The 23,294-nt window shown below is 39.6% G+C and overlaps 3 protein-coding genes across 3 annotated transcripts; 2 read left to right on the top strand and 1 right to left on the bottom strand.

Moving 5' to 3' along the window:
* The first annotated feature begins 3,636 nt into the window (after positions 1–3,636).
* Positions 3,637–9,320, top strand: APP1 (aminopeptidase P1). The gene is made up of 16 exons (XM_012999599.2): positions 3,637–3,992; positions 4,245–4,308; positions 4,653–4,792; positions 5,000–5,284; positions 5,373–5,495; positions 5,574–5,825; positions 6,443–6,529; positions 7,006–7,070; positions 7,342–7,408; positions 7,679–7,813; positions 7,911–7,991; positions 8,076–8,130; positions 8,274–8,378; positions 8,511–8,582; positions 8,667–8,791; positions 8,882–9,320. The coding sequence occupies exons 1-16, from the start codon at positions 3,897–3,899 to the stop codon at positions 9,041–9,043; spliced, it is 1,914 nt and encodes a 637-aa protein (XP_012855053.2). The 5' UTR covers positions 3,637–3,896; the 3' UTR covers positions 9,044–9,320.
* A 669-nt stretch (positions 9,321–9,989) lies between these two features.
* On the bottom strand, positions 9,990–11,607 carry LOC105974476 (protein BZR1 homolog 1). Its single transcript, XM_012999587.2, has 2 exons — positions 11,247–11,607; positions 9,990–11,038 (listed from the first exon to the last, which is right to left on the bottom strand). Exons 1-2 carry the CDS (start codon positions 11,472–11,474, stop codon positions 10,352–10,354), a joined length of 915 nt encoding a protein of 304 aa, XP_012855041.2. The 5' UTR covers positions 11,475–11,607; the 3' UTR covers positions 9,990–10,351.
* A 1,661-nt stretch (positions 11,608–13,268) lies between these two features.
* LOC105974465 (Major facilitator superfamily protein) lies at positions 13,269–17,173 on the top strand. The gene is made up of 5 exons (XM_088821724.1): positions 13,269–13,294; positions 13,918–14,486; positions 15,276–15,899; positions 15,975–16,150; positions 16,420–17,173. The coding sequence occupies exons 2-5, from the start codon at positions 14,395–14,397 to the stop codon at positions 17,016–17,018; spliced, it is 1,491 nt and encodes a 496-aa protein (XP_088677850.1). The 5' UTR covers positions 13,269–13,294; positions 13,918–14,394; the 3' UTR covers positions 17,019–17,173.
* The last annotated feature ends 6,121 nt before the right edge of the window (positions 17,174–23,294 follow it).

The following is a 23,294-nucleotide window of genomic DNA, read 5'->3' as shown; positions in this document are numbered from 1 at the left end:
CAAAAGGGCTACTAAATTGATCCTTCAAAATCGAATTGAACAATATTTAATTTGGGCCATAATAAACCATATCAAGTGAGAAAGGCCGAAGCCCATGAAAACAGATATGAATCATATGATAGTAGTTAAAAGTTAAAACAGTGTATAATTTTTTTTTAAAATTTATTTAATAAATATTTTGTTTCTATCAAACTCTTAAAATACTTTGAAATCTAAAAATAAAATCACGTTGAAGTTCATTTGGAGAGATTTCTAATGATATATTATTTAACTACATTATAATCGTGGTTTACGTCAAATTGTTTTATCTATGATATGTTTTATTTTTCCAATATTTCAGTTATGAGGAAGGTAAATAAATAATAAATATACATAAAAGAACAAAAGAAAAGATTTAAAAAAGTAATTGTACAATTTCTAATGTTTGATAAAAGATATGTAGTCCTAGAACTTGAGCTGCTAAACAAAGTGGAAAATATGTTAGATAACTCAAATTATATTATATGCAACATTTTGTATTATAAATTAATTTTTAATACTCTCTATCTCTCATAATTCTAAATTTTATTTTGTTACTATATTTTATTAATAATGTGAAATGTTATAAGGGATAATTTGCTTTAGATATGAGTTCAATACATCATTTGTGGACAAAGACAGCATTCTTAAGTCTTAGTAAGAGGGGAAGGGTTAAGGATTTAACGGATTTGTCAGTTCCTATTTAAAAGGGTGTAATTTTTTACGATAGAAGCTTCTACGAATTTTGGTGCAATTCCCCGGAGATGACCCAATATTATGCTAAGAATAGCTAGGATTTCTGTAAGAATTAAGAAGATGCTCTCTAGATATTAGATTCTATAGGATAAAATTCAGATTATAAGTCCTATTTTTTTATAACTTCCGTGGTAATTTGATATTTAGTAATAATGGATATGTTAGGGGGTTTTGGTACATTGACTATACCTTAGGGAGTTTTTGACAATTATATATCTTCTTTTCAAATTTTATTTAACTCTAGCATTATAGACATTATACATTTTTTGAATAATAAATTTGGTCAACAACCAGTCATAGGAGTTTTTTTGGTATACGTGAAGGGTTCTCGGTAATTAATTTAAGGTGCTATTTGTCAAACACCCCTCATTGAATTTGGACTTCATGATAAATCCATTTTATTAATTGACATTTGACATAAGTCCATTTGACTTAAATTGCCTGAAATACCCCTATTATATTTTCTTTCCAAAATAACTTTCACAAATCTTACGCTATTTCATTCTTTTCCTTATTCTTCTTTTTGCAGAATTTTTTTTATTTCAATTTTAAAATAAAATATTGCTTTCATTTTATTTCAATTTTTTTTAATTAGTTTTTCATTTTTTCCACTAGGTTTTTCATTTAATGCCCAATTTTATTTTACTTTTTTGTTTTTTTTATTATTTCAGTTTTATTTTATTTTTTTCCACCAGGTTTACGAAAATTAAAATCCACTATATACTCATCGGAAACTACTACAAATTTATCGAAAACCACTGTAAAATTACCGCAATAAAATTAACGTAATCCACTTTAATATTAACATAATCCACAACAAACTTATCAAAATCCACTAGAAACATATGTAGTCCACTACTAACACAACTCAAAAAATAACAAACAAAAAAACCGTAAATTCACTATTCAAAATCCACTATTTTAAATGTAAATGACTACCATGTCCACGAAAAAGTGCAAGACCAGTACACCACCACCAACAAGGCCGACGAGGATCACTAAATCTATCTGAACAAGAACAAATTTAATTAGCAAATAAAAACCAATTTCCAAAAGTAAACCTTGGTGTCATACCATGTGGTGGGAACAAAATATGAGAAGCTTTCATAAACAAATTATTTTCAACCTACGCATATTGCATAAATCCGTTGAAACGAAAAATGAACGAGGAACAATGAAAACCACTATGTATAAACAACTATATAAACATGAAAACCACTATGTATAAACAACTATATAAATATGAAAACCACTTTGTATACTTGTCGAAATTCACCATAAATTTATCGATAACCACTCTGTATACTTATCGAAATCCACTATCAAATTAACGTAATTCAGTATACAATACAACAAAAATAGAATACAACAAAAAAACAATAACAAACAAAATAAAAAAAAGAATTATACTCAAAACACCATGAGATGCTGTAAAAAGTTAAAACCATTAATAGAATAAAGCCGAACACCATATAAACTGAAGAGGGGGATAAAACTACAAAGTTATAAAGCAAATTAAAATATCAAGTTGTGAACATGATGTATGCAATTGGTCTTGTATTTAAATTTATAGAAAGATCGAAACCCTAAAAACCATTAATTAGGGAAAATAAAAAAAATATAAGAATAAGATTTATAAATATATAAGAATTGATCAAAATAAAAAAATAACAAAATTCACATTTCAAATTCATCTACAATTTCTAACCCAAACCACCAACAAACGTTGTCTCTTCCTCCTCCGTTAATAATTGTTCTCGACTTGGATTTGAATCTGCAAACCACCAACAAACGTTGTCTCTTCTCCTCCGTTAACAATTATTCTCGAGTTGGATTTGAATCTGCAAAATAGGGGTGGGGGCTGGCACCGCGCGAGGGCTGGGGCGGCGGCTGGGCGGCGTCGGGTGCGGGTTGGGGCAGCACCGATGGGGAGAGAAGAAGAGGTGAACGGAAGGAGATCTGCAACGGTGAATAGAAAAGAAAAAAAAAAGTTATATTCAAGGGCGAGATTTGTGAATGATATTGAGAACGTGATATTAAGGGAAAAGATATTACGTATAATTAATTAATTTTTATTAATAAAAGATGTTTTGGATTTATCTTAAAAATAAGAAATAAATTTGGGCTTATTGTAATTGGACTTTTGTGATGAGGGGGTTTTATGAAATATTCCCTTAATTTAAATCATAGTTCAAACTTCAAACGGGTTTTGGTAATTTACCCTATATATGTAAGAAGAATTACATATCTTTATATATCATTCAATTCGTAGAATACTATGAAATCACCCCTATGATTGACTAACGTTTTTTTTTTCTTTTTATATATAGAAAAGGAATTTTCAATTTTGAAATGTTATCCGGTAAGCACGAGAAAAAATGCTAGGTTCAAGGATATATCTCTTTCGTCAGTAAGTTCGCCCATCCATTTAATACGTATTATAAATTACATTAATTTATGGACACACAATATTCAATTTAAATCACTATAATATAGACACGGTCATGGGGCGGTTTTGGGCCTGTAACCGGCCCGTTGACGAACCGGCCTGAACCGTTGATCGGTGAACCGGCCTGTAGTCTCCGAGACAGGCCTGGTTCTATGAATTGGTGAACCGTGAACGGCCGGGCCGGCCCGGCGGTTCACCCAGATTTAAAAAAAAAAATCAAAAAAAAATTCAAAAAAGCTCAAGAGAAAAAGTAAATAACGGCCAGACCGTGCATAATACGGGCCGATTCCGGTTCCGAAAAAAGTGAACCGCGAACCGGAGTGAACCGGCCCATGGCCGTGTCTATTATAATACCCTCGCTCATAAAAGAGAAAAGGTAAAAACAAACCCAAGCCAACATCAAATATCCTTTTTGGGGTAATTATAAGGGTACATTGGTAAATTAAGGTAGATTGGTCGTGCATAAAACATATATGGGCCTGTAAATAGCCGGGCCCTAAATTTAATGGCAGAAGCAAAAACTTCAATCACTGATATAAACGTATCTTTCAAATCGTCGGAAGTAACGGAAAAATCGCATCTTCCTCCATACGTCTACTCTACACCAAGTCCATCTCCAGTCCGCACAAACTACAGTGTTTAGAGAGAGAGAGGAGAGAGAGAACTGGCAGCTATGGCGGAAGAAACACTGGCTTCGCTAAGGTCTCTAATGGCGTCTCACTACCCTCCACTGGACGCTTTGGTCGTTCCTTCCGAAGATTATCACCAGGTTTGAGTCTCTCTCTCTCTCTCTCTCTCTCTCTCTCTCTCTCTCTCTCTCTCTCTCTCTCTCTCTACATCGTTACGCGTTTACGCCTGTGGATTTTCTTTTTGCTGATTGTGAATCTATGTTTCCGATGTGCAATTGAATTGGTTGTTAATCGGACTCTCAATTACCGATGATCGGAATAATTTATTTCTATTTTGATTTTAATTTGACTTTTGGTTGTTGGTTGAATTGGCTGGATCATCGGTGCGCCAGAGCGAGTACGTATCCGCGAGGGACAAGCGTCGCGAATTCGTATCGGGTTTTAATGGAAGCGCTGGTTTGTTTCTTCTTTATCGATTTACAAATGTTTTTTTTTCCCTTTTAATTTGCGAACTTTTTTACTGATGCAATTGAAAAATATGTTTTTTATATCTATTTTAAGAGTGAATTTTTGAAGTCTCTGCATTTTGAGGTCTAAAAGCACTTTATTTGATATAGATTATTCTCGAGATTTTAGGAGAAATTAGTCCTCCAGTGTTATTAGTCCATACAAGTTAATTACTTAAGTAACTCTGTAATGAGTGTTTGAAGTTTACAGCTTTTGTATGAATCGATGGTTAATTGTTTTTTATCGATTACTACTGAAAAAGGAACTTGATCATTAAATTTTTATTTTTGTAGGTTTGGCACTTATAACAGCAAATGAGGCACTGCTTTGGACGGATGGACGGTACTTTTTGCAGGCAGAAAAACAGCTTAGCAACGAATGGAAGCTCATGCGTGTAGGAGAAGACCCTACAGTTGATATCTGGATGGCTGATGTGAGATTTCACTCTGAGTTTACATATCTGTTTCCTGTTAAATAAGAGATCTATATATGCATGATTTTTGAATTGTTACTCTTATGTTCGAATGATAATTTTTGTTTTCTTTATAAAATCACCATTTTCTGAATACTCTGTGATATCTTGGATTGTTTGCTGTTTGCTCATTGGTCATACTAACTGAATCTTGTTATTATGCACTAGAATCTAGCAAGTAATGCAGCAATTGGTGTTGATCCTTGGTGCATATCAGTTGATACTGCACAGAAATGGGAGCGTGCTTTTGCTAAGAAACAGCAAAAGTTGATTCAAACTGCGACTAACCTGGTCGATGAAGTTTGGACAAGTAGACCACCACCTGAAACAAATCCTGTTGTTGTGCAACCACTGGAATTTGCTGGTCGTTCTGTTGAAGATAAACTAAAGGATTTGAGGGAAGAACTTATGCAGGAAAAAACCCGTGCTATTGTGCTTACTGCATTAGATGAGGCAAGCCATATTGACTTTCAAATTTATAATTTTTTAATGGTAACTTTGTAGGTTTTTAGTCCTGTCATTTAGATGATTACGATTTCAGGTCGCATGGCTGTATAATGTCCGTGGGTCTGATGTTGACTACAGTCCCGTTGTACATGCGTATGCTATAGTAACGTCGGCTGCAGCTTTCTTTTATGTCGACAAGAGAAAGGTGTCTTCTGAGGTTAGTCTACTTTAAAATTCTTTTTTTTTCTTTCTTTTTTGTGATCATACCGTGGTCTCAAGTTTATACTATCTGCAGGTAAGCTCTCACATGGAGAAAAATGGTATTGAAGTGCGGGATTATGGTGAAGTTAGTTCAGATGCAGCTTTACTTGCATCTAACAAGCTTTCTTATTCCAATGCCGCCAAAGAAAATGCACATGATATTTCGCAAAACCCGAACGATCTCATATGGGTTGATCCTGGTTCATGCTTTGCTTTGTATTCAAAACTGAATCTTGATAAAGTTTTCCTGCACTCATCACCTTTGGCCCTTGCTAAAGCCCTAAAGGTATGTTCCTCTCTCTGAAAAGCCACTGAGATGTTATTTTCCTTTCATATTGTGATTTTTCTGGCCAGAACCATAACCTAAGTTCGATGCTTGTGGGTCCTTACATGTTTTTCATATTTTCCTATTTTCTTTTTCAGTATCCCGAGTACTATGCAATGCTACAATGGGACTGAACACTAGCTTCTATGATAGTTCTATCGATCATCCATGTTGGCAGTGTCTTTATAATTAGGCCTCAAACTGTATTTTGGTGAATGATGCTTATTTTTGTGCTTTTAAGTAGGGCGTGCAATATGCAATGCAATGCTTCAATCTAGAAGTTGAGAAATTTATGATGCCATCAATAACTTGTTTGCATTGTCCGAGTACTTGAATGTTTAATTTCACGTTCCTAAGTATGATGGCAATCATGTTATATCTTAAATTTAGAAACATTCTTGTTCAATTATGGAAAATACGAGAAGATCAACTAAAACATGTAAAGCAAGTACAGATAGGATAAAATATAAGTGTGTGTGAATAGCATTGGAATCAGATGTATTATGAGCTTAAACTTTCTGCAGTCAGTTTACCAATATCTGACTTTCTGTTTACTTTATGTTTGATCATACTTTCAGAATCCTGTTGAGATTGAAGGACTGAAGAATGCACACATTCGAGATGGGGCAGCTGTTGTGCAGTATCTTGTTTGGCTGGACAAACAGGTAAAAGGAATAACTGCCGGAAATGTGGATACATTCCATTACTTTCTGTCTCGTGATTTCTTTAGATGTAACTTATGGTGATTGCTACTTTAGCTAACTGTCTTGGTCTACTTTAGATCCTAATTGGTATTGGCATTACAAAACGAAAGTCCTTCTTTAGTAGATTTCCGTGAAATCAAACAACTCATGCTCTTATTAGAGCACCGACTAGTGATGAAGAAATATTTTATTTTACTCTTCACTAAGTGAAATATATGAAGCTTTAGTGCATCTATGTTTTAATTAATTAAGCCAAGATTGGTGCTTTATCTTCGATTTATGTTACATCCTTTGTCTATTGCAGATATTGCCTATGTTTTACTTAATCCACGTAGTGAATGATTGCATTGCAGTCTCCAATTACACATTCTTTGTGATACGCTCTGTTAAAAGGGGATGTATGAACTGTTATTAATTTATCTTTTGGTTGCCCTCAGATGCAGGAAATCTATGGGGCTTCTGGTTACTTCGTGGACAACGAGATCAACAAGAATAACAAATCGTAAGTTTGTTGTACCAATGTTTATTTGCCTAATGAATGGGGAATATTGCTTCGGTCTGTCGTAATTAAATTTCTGATTAGAGTGAAAACATGTTAAACTGTAATAAGAATAAGTGGAAATTAAAACTACTGTCTCAGCATCAACACCAACACGTAGCCACATACTGACTTTCTCCGGGTTGTACTACACTAGAGGAACTAATTTTGAGTCCTTACTAGGCAAACGCTATTCTTAATCCAATTTCAACTTATTTCTTTTCTAACAATGCAGGAGAACAGGAAAACTTACTGAAGTTTCGGTGAGTGATAAGCTAGAAGAGTTCCGTGCATCCAAAGAGGTATTAACTAAACTTATCCATCAAATGAAATTGAATAGCACTGAAATAAGTCGTTTCTCCGTGTTCAATTCGCATCAAGGGATTAAAACAGGACTCTTATTTTGACTGCTACCCTCTACATTATTTTAGTTTTGATGCATATTGATTAACTTGGAAATATTGTGTGCTCAAATAAAAATTTATAGTTCAGTGCATGGACTTCCATATTTGCATAAGTCGAGCATGTGAATAACTCTTTCTAGTAACTCAACCCATCTTTGATTTTAACAGCATTTTAGGGGGTTGAGCTTCCCTACGATCTCTTCAGTTGGTCCAAATGGTGCGGTTATACATTATTCTCCAGAGCCAGAAACATGCGCTGAACTTGATCCGAATAGCATGTACCTATTTGATTCGGGAGCGCAGGTGCATCTCCTCTCCTTCTTTCTTTAGTTCTTATAATTTATTAAAACTTTTTCTGCATGTTGATTTCCTTGTACCAATTTTCTTGGTGGCTCTGAAGTATGTAGATGGAACAACCGACATTACTCGGACAGTGCATTTCGGAAAACCCACTTCACATGAGAAAGCATGTTATACTGCGGTATGTAGAAATTAGTTTTCTATCAAGTTTAAAAACATTAATTTTAATTCGTTTTACTTTGTACTTAATTTGTGTCAAATATAGGTTCTCAAGGGCCACATTGGCTTGGGTAATGCTCGATTTCCCAATGGAACCACCGGTAAAGATTGTTTTTTTCTTTCAGCAAATAATATTTTAACTGAAATATATTAAAGATTTCCCGTAAGCTCCAACAATGTTGGACTGGTTTTTTAAGAATTATGTGAAACCTTCTGTTCTTGATCACTGCAATTCCTCTTTCAGGTCATGTTCTTGATGTTCTTGCCCGCATTCCATTGTGGAAGGATGGTCTTGACTACAGGCATGGTACCGGCCACGGGATAGGGTCTTATCTGAATGTTCATGAAGGTTAGTTGCCATAAAAAACATTTAACGTCAAATCTAATACATGCTAAATAAATTTTAAATAAATCTAACCTCGAGGGTTGTTTTTTACAATTTGCCCTATTTTTAATGTCCACAAATTTATGTTTTCTTTAGGGCCTCATCAAATCAGTTTCAGACCAGCTGCTCGAAATGTGCCGTTGCAACCTTCAATGACTGTGACAGATGGTAACGAGTCTCTGAAATCTGAATTTTTTTTTTTTTTTTTTTGCTTCTTAGCAAAAGGTTTTTGATTTACGACTTTGGTTTCAGAGCCCGGTTATTACGAGGATGGGAACTTCGGCATAAGATTGGAGAACGTGCTTGTTGTAAAAGAAGCCGAAACAAAGTTCAATTTTGGGAACAAGGGTTACTTGTCGTTCGAGCATATAACATGGGTAATGTTTTTTTCATCTCTGTTTTGCCCTGCCTTCATCTTTTTATGCTTTCGAAAATTTTAATTCATTTTAATGTCTTGTTCAATTCAGGCACCGTATCAGACGAAATTGATGGATTTCAGCCTCCTTGTGCCTGAAGAAGTGGAATGGCTGAACAAGTACCATTACAGATGCAGAGAAATTCTGGCTCCGTTTCTCGATACTACTGAGATGGAATGGCTCAAGAAAGCTACTGAACCTGTTCTTGCTTGAGTCCATCATTTCCTTACTTTCCGACACTCTCAATTCCTAGGACCATTACTTCCCCATATTTGTTTCAACCCCTAAAGAATTTTAGAACCTTAAACTTCTGTCAAAATCTTACAGTTCTCTCTCTTCTGATCAAGTGAAATAATGATTTATGTCAAAATCTTTTAGGCATGGTGCTTCTTATTTATATAGAAAAAGCATGATCATTCATACAAGTCCACTTTAATCGGGACATGATAAATGTCGTTTTAGTTTTAATAATATCGTTTTCGATTTTAAACGTGAGTTTTACCAGTTTTGAAGCTGAATTTGGCAAAGCCCAAAACACAATTTATAATTCTTTGAGTTAGTTTTCTAATCCAACTTGAATCGTTAAGATTGAATGTTGGATGCGAAAAATATGAATGAACCAATGATTAGTGCTCACAACTTTAATGTTTTTTGAGTTAACAAAAAATCAGAACGCGATTCAATCATATGTAACTTAATCTTGATTCAAATTCTCGTTCCAGAAAGCTAACTCAAAAAATTATAGTTTCCGAACGCGTAAAAGATAAGACTTGCAATAACATATAAACTTTAGGGGAGCGGGACCTGAGCTTTCTTTGACGAGGATGCTAGAAAAACAACTCGAAGACCAACCACTTATTTTACTTCGATAACGATCGACACAAAAGCGACACAGTCCTCCGCCATTTGCACGTGGAGCAATGAACAAAACGAGTCCTACTAGTGGGAAGATGCTAAACAATTGTTTGGAATTACTGAAAATGGCTGTCACATTAAAAGCCAAGCGTGGGATGTTACCAACCCTAGAAGCATATTTGCTTGTCCAAACAAAAACATATCACATGGTGAAGAAGGGCCCCTGTAATAATATACCTATCTTTGACCAAACAGAAGAAAAATACATTCAAGAATTGGACACCAAACAGAAAAATAACAAAAATAAAAAATAAAAAATGGTTTTATAATCTCAAAGTATAATCAGATCATCTATTGCAAATCATATTACAGGAACCAGAGCTGCTTTTCTGGGTAATTCAACCTGAGAAAACTACAACACGAAGCACAACTCGGGTTTCCGAACGTTTTTGTTTTTGTACATGGCAATCTACAGGAAAAAAAAATTAAAAAAAATAATAATAATATAACAAATTTCAAATTTTCAAGGATGCTTAAACACCATTCAGCTGCTTCAGAACTAATGCAATCAAGAATTCGATTCTAACAAAGCTTTTTTATTTTTCTTTTTTTAACCAAATTGTCGTCGTTGTCGTCTTTTTTTTTTTTTTTTTTTTCCGTGTGATCTTAATAGGCACTAGGTTTTCCACTACCGAGTGTGAGCTCCAAATCATCCATTCCCACTTCGTGTATTCTCTCACCTTCCCACGCCTTAACCGCACCACCGTTCTCGAACTCAAACTCGGGCCCACACGCCCTCTTCGCCGCAGCTCCCCATCCAAACTCGGCACCGTTTGCAGATTTCTGCTGAGATTTTACGAGGTTGTAGGTAGGCGAAGTGGGCACTGTCTGAAAACTGCCCCACCGCGAGCAAGAAGAGTTCACCGTAGAAATATCCGACTCGTCGCATTCCGGTATCGGAACAGGCGTAAAAAACCGCCTGCGTCGCGTCGGGCTGGACGGAGCAGAGTCGGCAAAAATAGGGTGCAGAAAAGAATTCAACGACGAAATATTCGAAGCGTTCGTCTCCCAGTAAGGCTTCGGCTTCGAATTTCTCGTGGGAGACGAAAGCGGCGGGGTCACCGGAGCACTGTTCGATATCCGAAGAGGCGGGAGCGAAGAAGGGATCGATGATAAGTTCTGAAGGAATGGGAGAATGTACGAGGTGGGGTTTTTGTTCCGGTGAGTTGGGCTTGTAGGGTAAGAAGGTGCTGGACTCGGGAAAGCCGAAGAATTCGGGCTTGGTTGGATTGAAGAACAGAGGCTTATGTTTCTTGATTCTGTTAATGTGTCTGATGGGGGTGGCTTGCATCCCTGCACCAAAGCGGTAATTGTGTCAGGAATTAGGGGTAAAATAGTCATTTTCAGACTTTCCGGTAACCGCCATTGAAACAAAAACAAATTAGGGATCGGAGTAGATCTGGATCCGAGAATATATACATATACATATATATGATCGAGAAACAATTTAATTCAAATTAAAATCGGAAAAAAAGAAAAACAGAAAATGAAATAAAAGTACCTTGCGATAAGTGGTGCCGTCGTCTTCGACAACCCAGCCGGCCTCGGAGCAGAGGGCTTTCAGGACTTCGTTGTTGTCGCAGTGCTTGGGGAGCTTGTAATTGCCCTGAGATCGGAGTCCGGCGTATATCTTGGCGGCGATGGCTCTCCTCCGCCTCTCTCTCTTCTTGTTGTTCTCTCTCTCCTTCCAAGTCGGCAGACGCCCCGTCGATGAACCGCCGGCCGTCATTTTGTTAAAAAAATGAAATTGATCTCCTCCGCCGCCGGAAATAGCCCCAATTCACTCACCAATTCACTTAATTGAGCTCTCTCTCTCTCTCTCTCTCTCTCTCTCTCTCTCTCTCTCTCTCTCTCTCTCTCTCTCTCTCTCTGTGTATTCTCACTGTATATTCTCTTTCTCTCTCTAGAATAGTGAGAGAGTAGTTGGAGGGAAGGAGGAGAGAGAAAGGGGTGGGGGATTTGAACAGGATGGTCACGAGGACGACGGCCTCCCCACGCTTTATTGCTATTTGTTCTACTCTACTATTTCTTCTTCCTATTTTTCTAATTAAATAAAAATAATTTAATTCTAGATTTATAGAAAAAAAATATATATGAAATTAAAGTAACACACGCAAATGTCAATAATTCAATAGTTGGTGGAGCAATAAATATTCATTTTACCCCTTTTCTCATAAATATTGGTAATTAATTATTTGACACCAATTTAAATCTATTTATCAAATTTATTTACGTCACACATAGTTAATTTAGTGTAATTTTTATATATATTTTTTATGATTTTCATTTTGATGTAATTTATTTAGTGTACTTCAATCTAAATCAAATATAATATTGAAAAAAAAAAATTAAAAATCAGAAGATTGGATTTTTAATTCGGATTTTATGATGATTGATTTCTGCTAAAATAATGATTGAGAATATTATTGAAATAGTGTATATACATGTATGTATGTATGTATGTATATATGTGCCACAACTTTTATGTAAGAACACATGCAAGAGGGGTCACTATATGCATGCACATGCCTTGTCGATTGGTATTGGTGTAATTAATTCACATTGCTTTAGGGTTTAGTCTACCATATGCACCCACCGCCACCTCTATATCAATATCAAACAACCTAAAAATGCCAAAATATGTTTTATACTTTTATTTTATCATTAATTAATTATTTATAATGTAAATAACATATTTGTATTTTTTTTTTTTTTTTGGATATGGTCCTATGGATATTGACAAGAATAAAAAGAATTAAATATATAATCCATTATTAGATTCTACAGAATTTAATTTTACTAAATAAACACCCATATATACCTGGGCTTTTGTTTAAATATATAGAAGTTTAGTGTATATTTGTTGAATGGGCCACTTTTGAGTAAAACTCTACATACTGGGCTTCGAAATATATCTTCAATTAAATATTAATTAGTGGTAAATAAATAGATTATTATATAATTCAATTTTTGTTAACAAGGAAACTGCAATGACACGTGCATTGGATAAAACTCCGTTCTCCTGCAATAACCTACAAATCATACGACTTTTTTAAAATTTGTATTGGACAATTTCGTGTGCAAATGATTGATTTTCTCAATACTATACCAGATGGAATACACATTCAATTTCACTAGAATTGAGAGAATTCTAACTCATAAATGCAACTCCAATTCTTTATAGTTGTATTTGGATTAAACAATTTGAGGAAATAATATTTAAATTGATAATAATATATTGAGCTTGTGTGAATCAATTCATTTAACAAAGAATGTTAAATTTTAAGTTAGATTTCCATCAATTTTGATCCGAATAGGAATGTAGCCTACGAGACGAGGTCTGTTAAGGTCCAACCAAAGGCTTGGCTCAAAAGACAGAAGCCACCAAGGCCCACTAAGGTGTGCGGCCTAAAAAAATATCCCACGCCAAAAACCCGTCCTTGTTAATGCGACCGAGCAAAAGGGACGAGTTGCTGAGGTCCGAGCGGACATATGGTTCTCGGGGAAACGCCATGATGGCTCTGTCTAAAAGTTTTATCACTCTGACAAGTAGGGAGGGGCGCCTTAAATCACTCTAGCTAGCTCGTCTCACACATACACCGGCGCAATAAATGCACTGACATCAGCATTTGTTACACGAATGACTGGTGATAGTCGGAAAAATAGGAGAATCCATGTAAATGTAGGAAAAGGTGGTCCCCTAGAATTTATGTGAGGTGCGATGACTGATTGGATGACAATGATGGTCAGATTACCCGAAGAAGGTAAAAAGGAGACGACGGGGGTGGCAGTAGGTATACGCTCGCCCCTATTTCCAGGGAGTGGTATGACTTGGATCGAAGTATTATAAATGGGAGCTTCCCCTTCCCCGAAGGAGGTAAGTTTTTAAACACTTAGAGGCTATTTAGTCTGTTTATTTTATAAAGTATATGAATCCACCCTTAAAACTGTTCATTGTCTTCTACTGACTCAACATTTGGAGTGCTAACTCCGACTTATCTTTTTTTGACAGAACGATTACATTCGACGGGTTAAGGCTTTCGTGTCCATATAGTAGTTGTGAAGTGACTTGCAACGGGCAAATAATTTTCAAGGCAGGATCAAATTTCATTTGAAATTATTGTCCAAAGTCATATCTTCAAATCCAAATATTTTAACCCTACTACACCGAGACAAAATTTAAGAAAATAATTTCAAATGAGTTTTAAATGAAATTAATGACGGAATGAAAAAAGAAATTGGATTGGTTAAGAAAAGAATCGAGAGTGAAAAATAGAACCTTGTACAACATAGAAATTTCCAAAGCTTCCCACCAATCATCAGATAAGATTTTTGTAATAATAATTCCACATCGCTTCTCTCTCTTCTTTCTCTTCTCTCCATTGTTGACTCACTAATTAATCCACATTTCCTTCAACTCTCTTCTCGGACTAATAATCAAATAAATACAAAACCCGTTACAGATAATATTTTATTTATAAATTTTAATACACCTGTTTTCTCATACGTTATTATTCTTTTGCTGGCTTGAAGATTCTCTTTCGGGGGTCAACACAAATAAATAAATCACGTCGCCGCCGTGATGGGTGCAAGATCCGCCGCAGAGGGCAATCCCATAATCCGAAACACCTTATTAATTGATTGATTTTATGGGACTTACCTCAAGGGCACAGAGATTTCGTGGGCCTTCTTCCTATTTTCGATCCAAGAATCTGCTTCCCAGTAATCTTGTTACCATGAAGTGAGTTTTTTTTTTTTTTTTTTTCGATTTCTGCCCACGTTTGTATTTTTCTTGTCGGATTTCTCTATTTGAATCGTGTGCTCTCTGCTTTCTGTTCGTTGATTGGTGTTTTTCGTATCTTGTTGTATTGTATGACAGTTGGGTTTTTCTGATTGGATACGGGTTGACCCGTTTTCTTGCTTTTTTGGGTTGTGATATTATTTATGAGGTGTATGTAGTTCAAAGATTGATTGATGGGCATTGGTTAGAATCTTACATAAGATTTAGTACCAGTTATCCTGATGTAATAGATTCCCTAGTAAAGATTCTTGTTTTGGCAATCCCACGCGGTTATTGCTTTTCGATTTCATTTTCTTGTTTTGGGTGTGATTTTTCATTTACTCTCTCTCTCTCTCTCTCTCTCTCTCTCTCTCTCTCTCTCTCTCTCTCTCTCTCTCTCTCTCTCTCTCTCTCTCTCTCTCTATGAAGTTGAAATCACTCAATGGCTTTCTTTAATTCCATCTCTTCTTCTAAATGAATGTTCTACTGCACCCCCTTTCGTCGCCACATCACTGATCACGTTTTCTAGGCACACATTCCATTGTCGAATGTTAAGCGCAGATTTCACAACCTATTTGGTTTCCGAAATCCGTTGTTTTTTGCATATCGGTTATCGTAATTACCACCCGAAATTATTCTTCACAACGTGTAACATACTTACATTTCTTGCATTTCATCTTACGCAACAAAGAATGTCCAACATTCACTAATTCAAACGTGCGAGTCGAAAATTAATCGTATACACTACAGGACAAAAACAATATTCGGAATTTCTCTCTCTCTGGTAATCATAAACATGGCTGCAATAATGGAGCGAGCGGACGAGAATCTCCTCCCGGCAGTCTACAAAGAAGTCAGCGAAGCGTTCGCCGCGGGCCCCTCGGATCTCGGATACCTAACGTTCATACGCAACTTCGTACAGGGTCTCGCCTCGCCTCTAGCAGGGGTACTAGCCATAAACTACGACCGCCCAACCGTTCTTGCTATCGGCATTCTCTGCTGGGCCCTCTCCACGGCAGCCGTGGGCGCCAGCAAGTACTTCTTCCAGGTCGCCTTCTGGAGGGCCGTTAATGGTTTCGGCCTGGCGATAGTGATTCCGGCGCTCCAGTCTTTCATCGCCGATAGCTACAAGGATGGAGTGAGAGGTGCTGGGTTCGGATTCTTGAACCTCATCGGAACTGTCGGCGGCATAGGTGGCGGTGCTATTGCCACCGTTATGGCCGGTGGTGAGTACTGGGGGGTGGCTGGGTGGCGGTGCTCGTTTGTGATGATGGGGGCTTTGAGCTGCTTGATTGCGTTTCTCGTCTTTCAGTTTGTTGTTGATCCGAGGAGGATTAACGGTGGTTCGAATGATGCTACCAAGATGTCTGAAAGGTACGCGTTTTTTGTTTTTTATTCTTTTACGTGTAATGCTTGATTGTTTATCGGGTGATATTTTGTTGTTTTTAGGGAAAATTTAATAGAGAATAAAAGTTTAAGATCTTCGACGGTGTGGTGGGACTCGTGGGTAGCGATGAAAACGGTGATGAAAGTGCCGACTTTTCAGTTCATTGTTTTACAGGGTCTAGTCGGATCGATCCCTTGGACCGCCATGGTTTTCATCACCTTGTGGTTCGAACTCATCGGTATAGTTTTCTCTTCGAATTTCCTCCCTTTTTTTTGCGTTTTCGTTTTACGACTCGTGGTTTCGAGCAACTAAAGACCATGCATCTTTTTTTCAATTTTTTCTAAACAAATTTGCGAAAGTTGCCTCTAGAACCATCACAAACCGGTTAACCATTGACCGGTTCAATATGGGTTCGGGTCGGTTCGGCCCGGAGCCGCGCGCCCGTTTCCTACTCCGCGAGATTTCACATTGATTAAATTCTAACACGAAAATTTGAAAAATGCGCAGGTTTCGACCACAACAGCTCGGCAACACTAGTCGGCCTCTTTGCCGCGGGATGCGCGCTAGGCTCTTTCCTCGGCGGAGTGATAGCCGATAGAATATCCCTAAAATACCCCCACTCGGGGAGGATAATGTGCGCGCAGTTCAGTTCGTTCATGGGCATCCCATTCTGCATATTCCTCCTAAGTATCATACCCCAACAAGTCTCGAGTTATTACACGTACGCCACCACGCTCTTCCTGATGGGCCTCACCGTGAGCTGGTGCGCCACCGCCGCAAACGGGCCCATGTTCGCTGAGGTGGTCCCGCCGAAGCACCGTACCATGATCTACGCGTTCGATAGGGCGTTTGAGGTGTCGTTTTCGTCTTTCGCCGCTCCGATTGTGGGGATACTTGCGGAGAAGGTTTACGGGTATGACACGAAGACAGTGGACCCCGATTTGGGGTCCGCGAAGGAGGCGATGGCTCTGTCGAGGGGGCTTTTGGCGATGATGGTGGTCCCCACGGGTTTGTGCTGCCTTTTTTATAGTCCTTTGTATTGGACTTTTAAGCAGGATAAGGAGAATGCTAGAATTGCTGCTGTCAAGGAAACTGAGATGCTGTGATTTTATTTTTTATTTAAATTTTTTTTTGGGGAATTTTATTTTCATCTTCTGATGAATTTTGTGACAGTAGATAGGAATTCTTATTTATGATACATTTTGTATCAAAATTGAGAATCTTGAATTTGGTGGTACCACAATCTTGAAATTTTCTTTCAAACACATAGTGAGTATTGTAAATTTGTACTAGCCATTTAGACTCTGAAAGTCGGATGGAACAAGATCGGAATTAACTTTTTAGAAATTTTTAACGTTTTTTTGAAGTACAAAACTAATTCTAATTTCAAAATTTTCGAAATTTAGAAATTCATTCCAATTCCACGATCTATGGAAATTTCGGAAGCTCGGGGAAATTTTGGAAACCACTTATGAGTTTTAACATTTTGAAAGGTTTCGTAAACTTTCATAAAATTTCAAAAACAAGAACATCCACTTACATAAAATCATAAAGCTATAACTACTCATACGATAAATTCTTCATATATATTTTATTATTGTTATACTTTTCGGAAAACATCGGTGATATGCCTAATTGGGCCAACCCAATGGGCCTACAATTTCTTTACCTACTGGGCTACGAGTCCAATATCGAAGACTAATATCACCGAGGCCCAAACACCTTCAAGTAAGGCTTGGGCCCAACAAAGCAAACCCAACCCAATAAACGACATATAAATAGAGGTTTTCCTCATTTTATTAAGGTACGTCCTATTAACTGAGCAATACAAAAACGCGTATTCTCTGGACTATTTCTATGATCAGCACGTCTGACTTGAGCGTCGGAGGGGTTTCCGCCGGATCAACCCCCGGCTTAGTTCATGTGTTCTATGATCGCAGGTACCTCAGGATCATCAAGTTGTCAAGCTACTGATCTGCTTTGCTCTCCCAGTTCATTTTCTACACAACCCCAGGTGATAAATATTTTAGCATCATCATTTTGGCGCCGTCTGTGGGAACGATGCAAACCAGATCACGTAGCCAACAAGATCCTCCTGAGGCGTCTGCTCGGAGAGAAAAGGACACAGCAAATGACCTCCCACCTCGTGGAGGCTCTGGCTTGCCACCTCCTCCACATCCCATGGATCCGCCTCGCGAGGTTCAGGTGATCCCCCTTGGGGACCAACCACTCGCCGATCCACCGCTCCCTGCTCCTCGAATGGTTCAAATAACCGAGGATGCGCTTCAACGCATGATAGCAGAAACTTCAACTCGCGCTGCCATAGAGGCCGTGACCCAATATATCGCCACGAGGGGAGCAAATGCTCCCAACGCGATACCAGCACCTGCTCCACATGTGGAGCCACCTATGGCACCACCGCCGTCGACTCCCTGGGGGCTTACATATGCCCCCAAAATATTTCACTCGCCAAGGGTTATCGACTCCCTGGGGGCTTACATCTGCCCCCAAAATATTTCGCTCGCCAAGGGTTATCGACTCCCTGGGGGCTTACATCGCCCCCAAAATATTTCGTTCGCCAAGGGTTATCGACTCCCTGGGGGCTTACATCTGCTCCCAAAATATTTCGTTCGCCAAGGGTTATCGACTCCCTGGGGGTCACATCGCCCCAAAACATTTCATTCGTCATAGCAGGAGCCAACGCTCCTCCTCGTGAGGCCCCACTGGGTCCTCAACATGATCAATTTCTACTTACTTCTCGAACGGTTCAGATAACCAAAGAAGACCTTCAGCGTATGATCACGGAAGATTCAACTCGTGCTGCCACTGAATCAGTGGCACCATATATCGCCAAGGTGGGGCATCTCACCCCAGTGGTTCGTGATCGCCTCATCCTAAATGGGGGGCTATCCCATCCTAAAGTTGGGCATCACATCTCAAGGGTGGTACATCCACTTACCTTTCAACCCCAAGGAGTTTCACATCCCATCAAGTGTTTCACGTCCCTACTTCAAAAACAGAAAAAATGGTATGACGCGCACGCGCGAACCAATGGCACAACCATGCGCATCCACCTCAGACCATAGGTCTCGAACGCCTCATCCTACAGTGGGCAGTTATCCCCATCCTAAGGTTGGGCATCACCCTTACCTTTCAACCCTAAGTGGGTTCACATCTCATCTCAAGGAACGAGGATAATCTCCCTACTCAAAAAATAGAACATCCCCAAGGGGGTGCACATCCGATCTCAAGGAACGAGGATAATCTCCCTACTCAAAAAATAGAACATCCCCAAGGGGGTGCACATCCGATCTCAAAGAACGAGGATAATCTCCCTACTCAAAAAATAGAACATCCCCAAGGGGGTGCACATCCGATCTCAAGGAACGAGGATAATCTCCCTACTCAAAAAATAGAACACCCCCAAGGGGATGCACATCCGATCTCAAGGAACGAGGATAATCTCTCTACTCAAAAAATAGAACATCCCCAAGGGGGTGCACATCCGATCTCAAGGAACGAGGATAATCTCCCTACTCAAAAAATAGAACATCCCCAAGGGGGCGCACATCCGATCTCAAGGAACGAGGATAATCTCCCTACTCAAAAAATAGAACATCCCCAAGGGGTGCACATTCCATCTCAAGGAACGAGGGTAATATCCTATTCAAAAAATAAAACATCCCCAAGGAGGTGAATATCAACCAAATAAAAAAAAAAATAGAAGAAAAAAGAAGAGAATGAAAAAAGAGAAGAAGAAAGAAGAAGAAAAAAGACACAAGAAAAAGAAAAAGAAAAAAGAGAAGAAGAAAGAAGAAGAAAAAAGAAGGAGATAAAATAAAATAAAAAAATAAAAAATATATATATATATATATATATATTTTAGCCAAGCCGCGCGCCCCCCGAGCCGGCCAAGCCGCCGCGCGCGCGCCCCTCCAAGCCAGCTGTGCGCGCGCGCACCGAGAGGAAAAAAAAAAAAAAAAAAAAGGAGGCGCGCGTGCACCGCACGCGCGCGTGGCAGACACGCGTGACGCGCGCGCGTGCACAGCACGCGCGCTTCAGCAAAAAAAAAAAAAAAAAAAAAAAAAAAAAAAAAAGAGAAGAGGCGCGCGTGCATCGCACGCGCGCGTGGCCGACACGCGCCTGACGCGCGCGCGTGCACAGCACGCGCGCATAAAAAAAAAAAAAAAAAAAAAAAAAAAAAAAAAAATTGGAGCGCGCGCGCTTTCCAAGGAGCCCTTGGACTGCGTGCTCCCATCAACTCGCGCTCAACTTTCAACGTCATCCACCAAATTGCGCGTAGATTTTGACTCGCTTCTCCAAATCGCACGAGAATTTCAACGCGCTCCACCAAATTGCGCGAGCTCTTTAACGCACCTACCAAATTGCGTTCGCTATCAAATAAAAAAAAAAAAAAAAAAAAAATTATTTCTCCACACCATGCCAACGATTAACGCAAGACTACAACACCGATCTACTCTCGACAAGATCCGGTACCCTTTTCAACGTGGCTCCCACATCCTCTCGAGAGTGGGGGGCTTGCGAGACAACTCCCACGAGGAGCCAACTCGCGCAGTAATACAACCCGCAGCGAGACAACTCCCACGAGGAGACAGCTCGCTCGGTCCTACAACCTCTTACAAGGAAACTCCCACGAGGAGCCAACTCCCTACGAAACCATAGCGAGTTAACTCCCACGAGGAGACTACTCGCTCTGTCCTATAACCCGTTGCGAGGCAACTCCCACGAGGAGCCAACTCCCTCGGGTCTCAACGCCATAGCGAGATAACTCCCACGAGGAGCAAACTCGCTCGGCCCTACACACTCGTTGCGAGACAACTCCCACGAGGAGCCAACTCGCTCGGAACTACAACCCGTAGCGAGACAACTCCCACGAGGAGATAACTCGCTCCGTCCTACAACCCGCAGCGAGACAACTCCCACGAGGAGCCAACTCCCTCGGGTCTACGAAACCATAGCGAGATAACTCCCACGAGGAGATCATTCGCTCCGTCCTATAGCCCGTTGTGGGACAACTCCCACGAGGAGCTAACCCCCTCTAGTCTCAAAACTACAGCGAGACAACTCCCACGAGGAGTCCACTCGCTCAATCCTACAGCCCGTTGCGAGGCAACTCCCACGAGGAGCCAACTCGCTCGGTCCTACGAACTCATAGCGAGATAACTCCTACGAGGAGACCACTCGCTCCATCCTACGACCCGCAGCGGGGAAACTCCCCCGAGGAGCCAACTCGCTCGGTCCTACGAACCCACAGCGAGATAACTCCTACGAGGAGACCACTCGCTCCATCCTACGACCCGCAGCGAGGAAACTCCCACGAGGAGCCAACTCGCTCGGTCCTACGAACCCACAGCGAGATAATTCCTATGAGGAGACCACTCGCTCCATCCTACGATCCGCAGCGAGGAAACTCCCACGAGGAGCCAACTCGCTCGGTCCTACGAACCCACAGCGAGATAACTCCTACGAGGAGACCACTCGCTCCATCCTATGATCCGCAGCGAGATTACTCCCACGAGGAGCCAACTCGCTCGGTACTACAACCTACAGCGAGATAACTCCCACGAGGAGACAACTCGCTCGGTATCCCAACCCGCAGCGGGACAACTCCCACGAGGAGCTAACTCGCTCGATATTACAAATCCGTTGCAAGGCAACTCCCACGTACAACCACCTCGCTCGATAATAAGACTCGCTGCGAAACAACTCCCACGAGGAGACAACTCGCTCAGAGCAACCTCAATCCACACGCGCCTAAATCGCGCATCATCCAATGCTCCTACAACTTCGCTCAAGACAACTCCCATGAGGAGACAACTCGCCCGAAATTCACCATATAATCGCAAGCTCAAGTTAGCACGATTACAATCCTAGAAGCACTTAGAGATATTATGAGAATCTATATAGCCTGGCCAGCTTGATTACTCAAATTTATCTACTTGTTTTCGATGGGTCATTCATTAAAACGTGGCCACGGTCCAAACATACTTAAGACCCACGAGGTCTAACAAGGGGCACGACCCCCATATAAAAAAAAAAAAATCTTGAGAGCCTGATCCCCTCCTCAAGTACATCACGCAGAAAGCTATATGTAAACACATACAAGCAACGCGTCAAAACATTGAAAATGTCGAAAAATAACAACTCCCACGAGGAGAATACTAGCTCCGTGCTACTACATTATCGTGAGACAACTTCCACGAAGACGTAACTCGATCAACTCGATTACCCCAGAGACAACTCGCACGAGGAGATTACTTGATCCGTGCTACTACATTATCGCGAGACAACTCCCACGAGGAGATAACTCGATCAACACTATTACCCCGCGACAAGATAGCTCCCACGAGGAGATAAATCGCTACTACATCGTCGCGGGACAAAACCGACGACTCGATTAATTTATATTGCGGCAACTTTGTCGCGCTATGCGCCAACGCGCATTCACACCCCTCCGACACACGCTCCAACGCGTTTTCGCATACCATTAGGCCATACGCCAATGATCGACTTCTCCAATTTTTACTCTCGACACGATTTGAGACCCATCACAACATGGCCCCCACATCGACTCGAGAGTGGGGGGCTTAATGATATGCCTAATTGGGCCAACCCAATGGGCCTACAATTTCTTTACCTACTGGGCTACGAGTCCAATATCGAAGACTAATATCACCGAGGCCCAAACACCTTCAAGTAAGGCTTGGGCCCAACAAAGCAAACCCAACCCAATAAACGACATATAAATAGAGGTTTTCCTCATTTTATTAAGGTATGTCCTATTAACTGAGCAATACAAAAACGCGTATTCTCTGGACTATTTCTATGATCAGCACGTCTGACTTGAGCGTCGGAGGGGTTTCCGCCGGATCAACCCCCGGCTTAGTTCATGTGTTCTATGATCGCAGGTACCTCAGGATCATCAAGTTGTCAAGCTACTGATCTGCTTTGCTCTCCCAGTTCATTTTCTACACAACCCCAGGTGATAAATATTTTAGCATCATCAATCGGAAGTTTCGAAATTAATTCGGATCAGATCCAATCCAAAAAAAAATTGAAAAAAATTGGAAATCGGAATTCTGGAAATCATAATACTTTTTTTTTCCAAAATTGGGAATTTTCGGTTCGGAACTGGCGGAAATCGAAAATTTCATCCAACTTTCAGCCCTAACCATTTATAAAATTAAATAATTTACTAGATAACTATTAATAAAAAAAGGTACCCGAAGTGGAAATCAAGCCAATTTTTTTTTTATAATTAAAGTGAAAAATTAAGCTTAATTTCGTTCAGAAAAAAATAAAAACCCAAAATTCAGAAATCAGAATTATTTTTTGAAAATGGGGATTCATTCGAAAATCCA

This window comes from Erythranthe guttata, chromosome 8 (genome assembly GCF_056151865.1).
Source record: "Erythranthe guttata isolate IM_541 chromosome 8, IM_541, whole genome shotgun sequence".
Lineage (NCBI taxonomy): Eukaryota > Viridiplantae > Streptophyta > Magnoliopsida > Lamiales > Phrymaceae > Erythranthe > Erythranthe guttata.
Note: the sequence above shows the minus strand (reverse complement) of the source record. Positions and strands in the feature narration are given on the sequence as shown.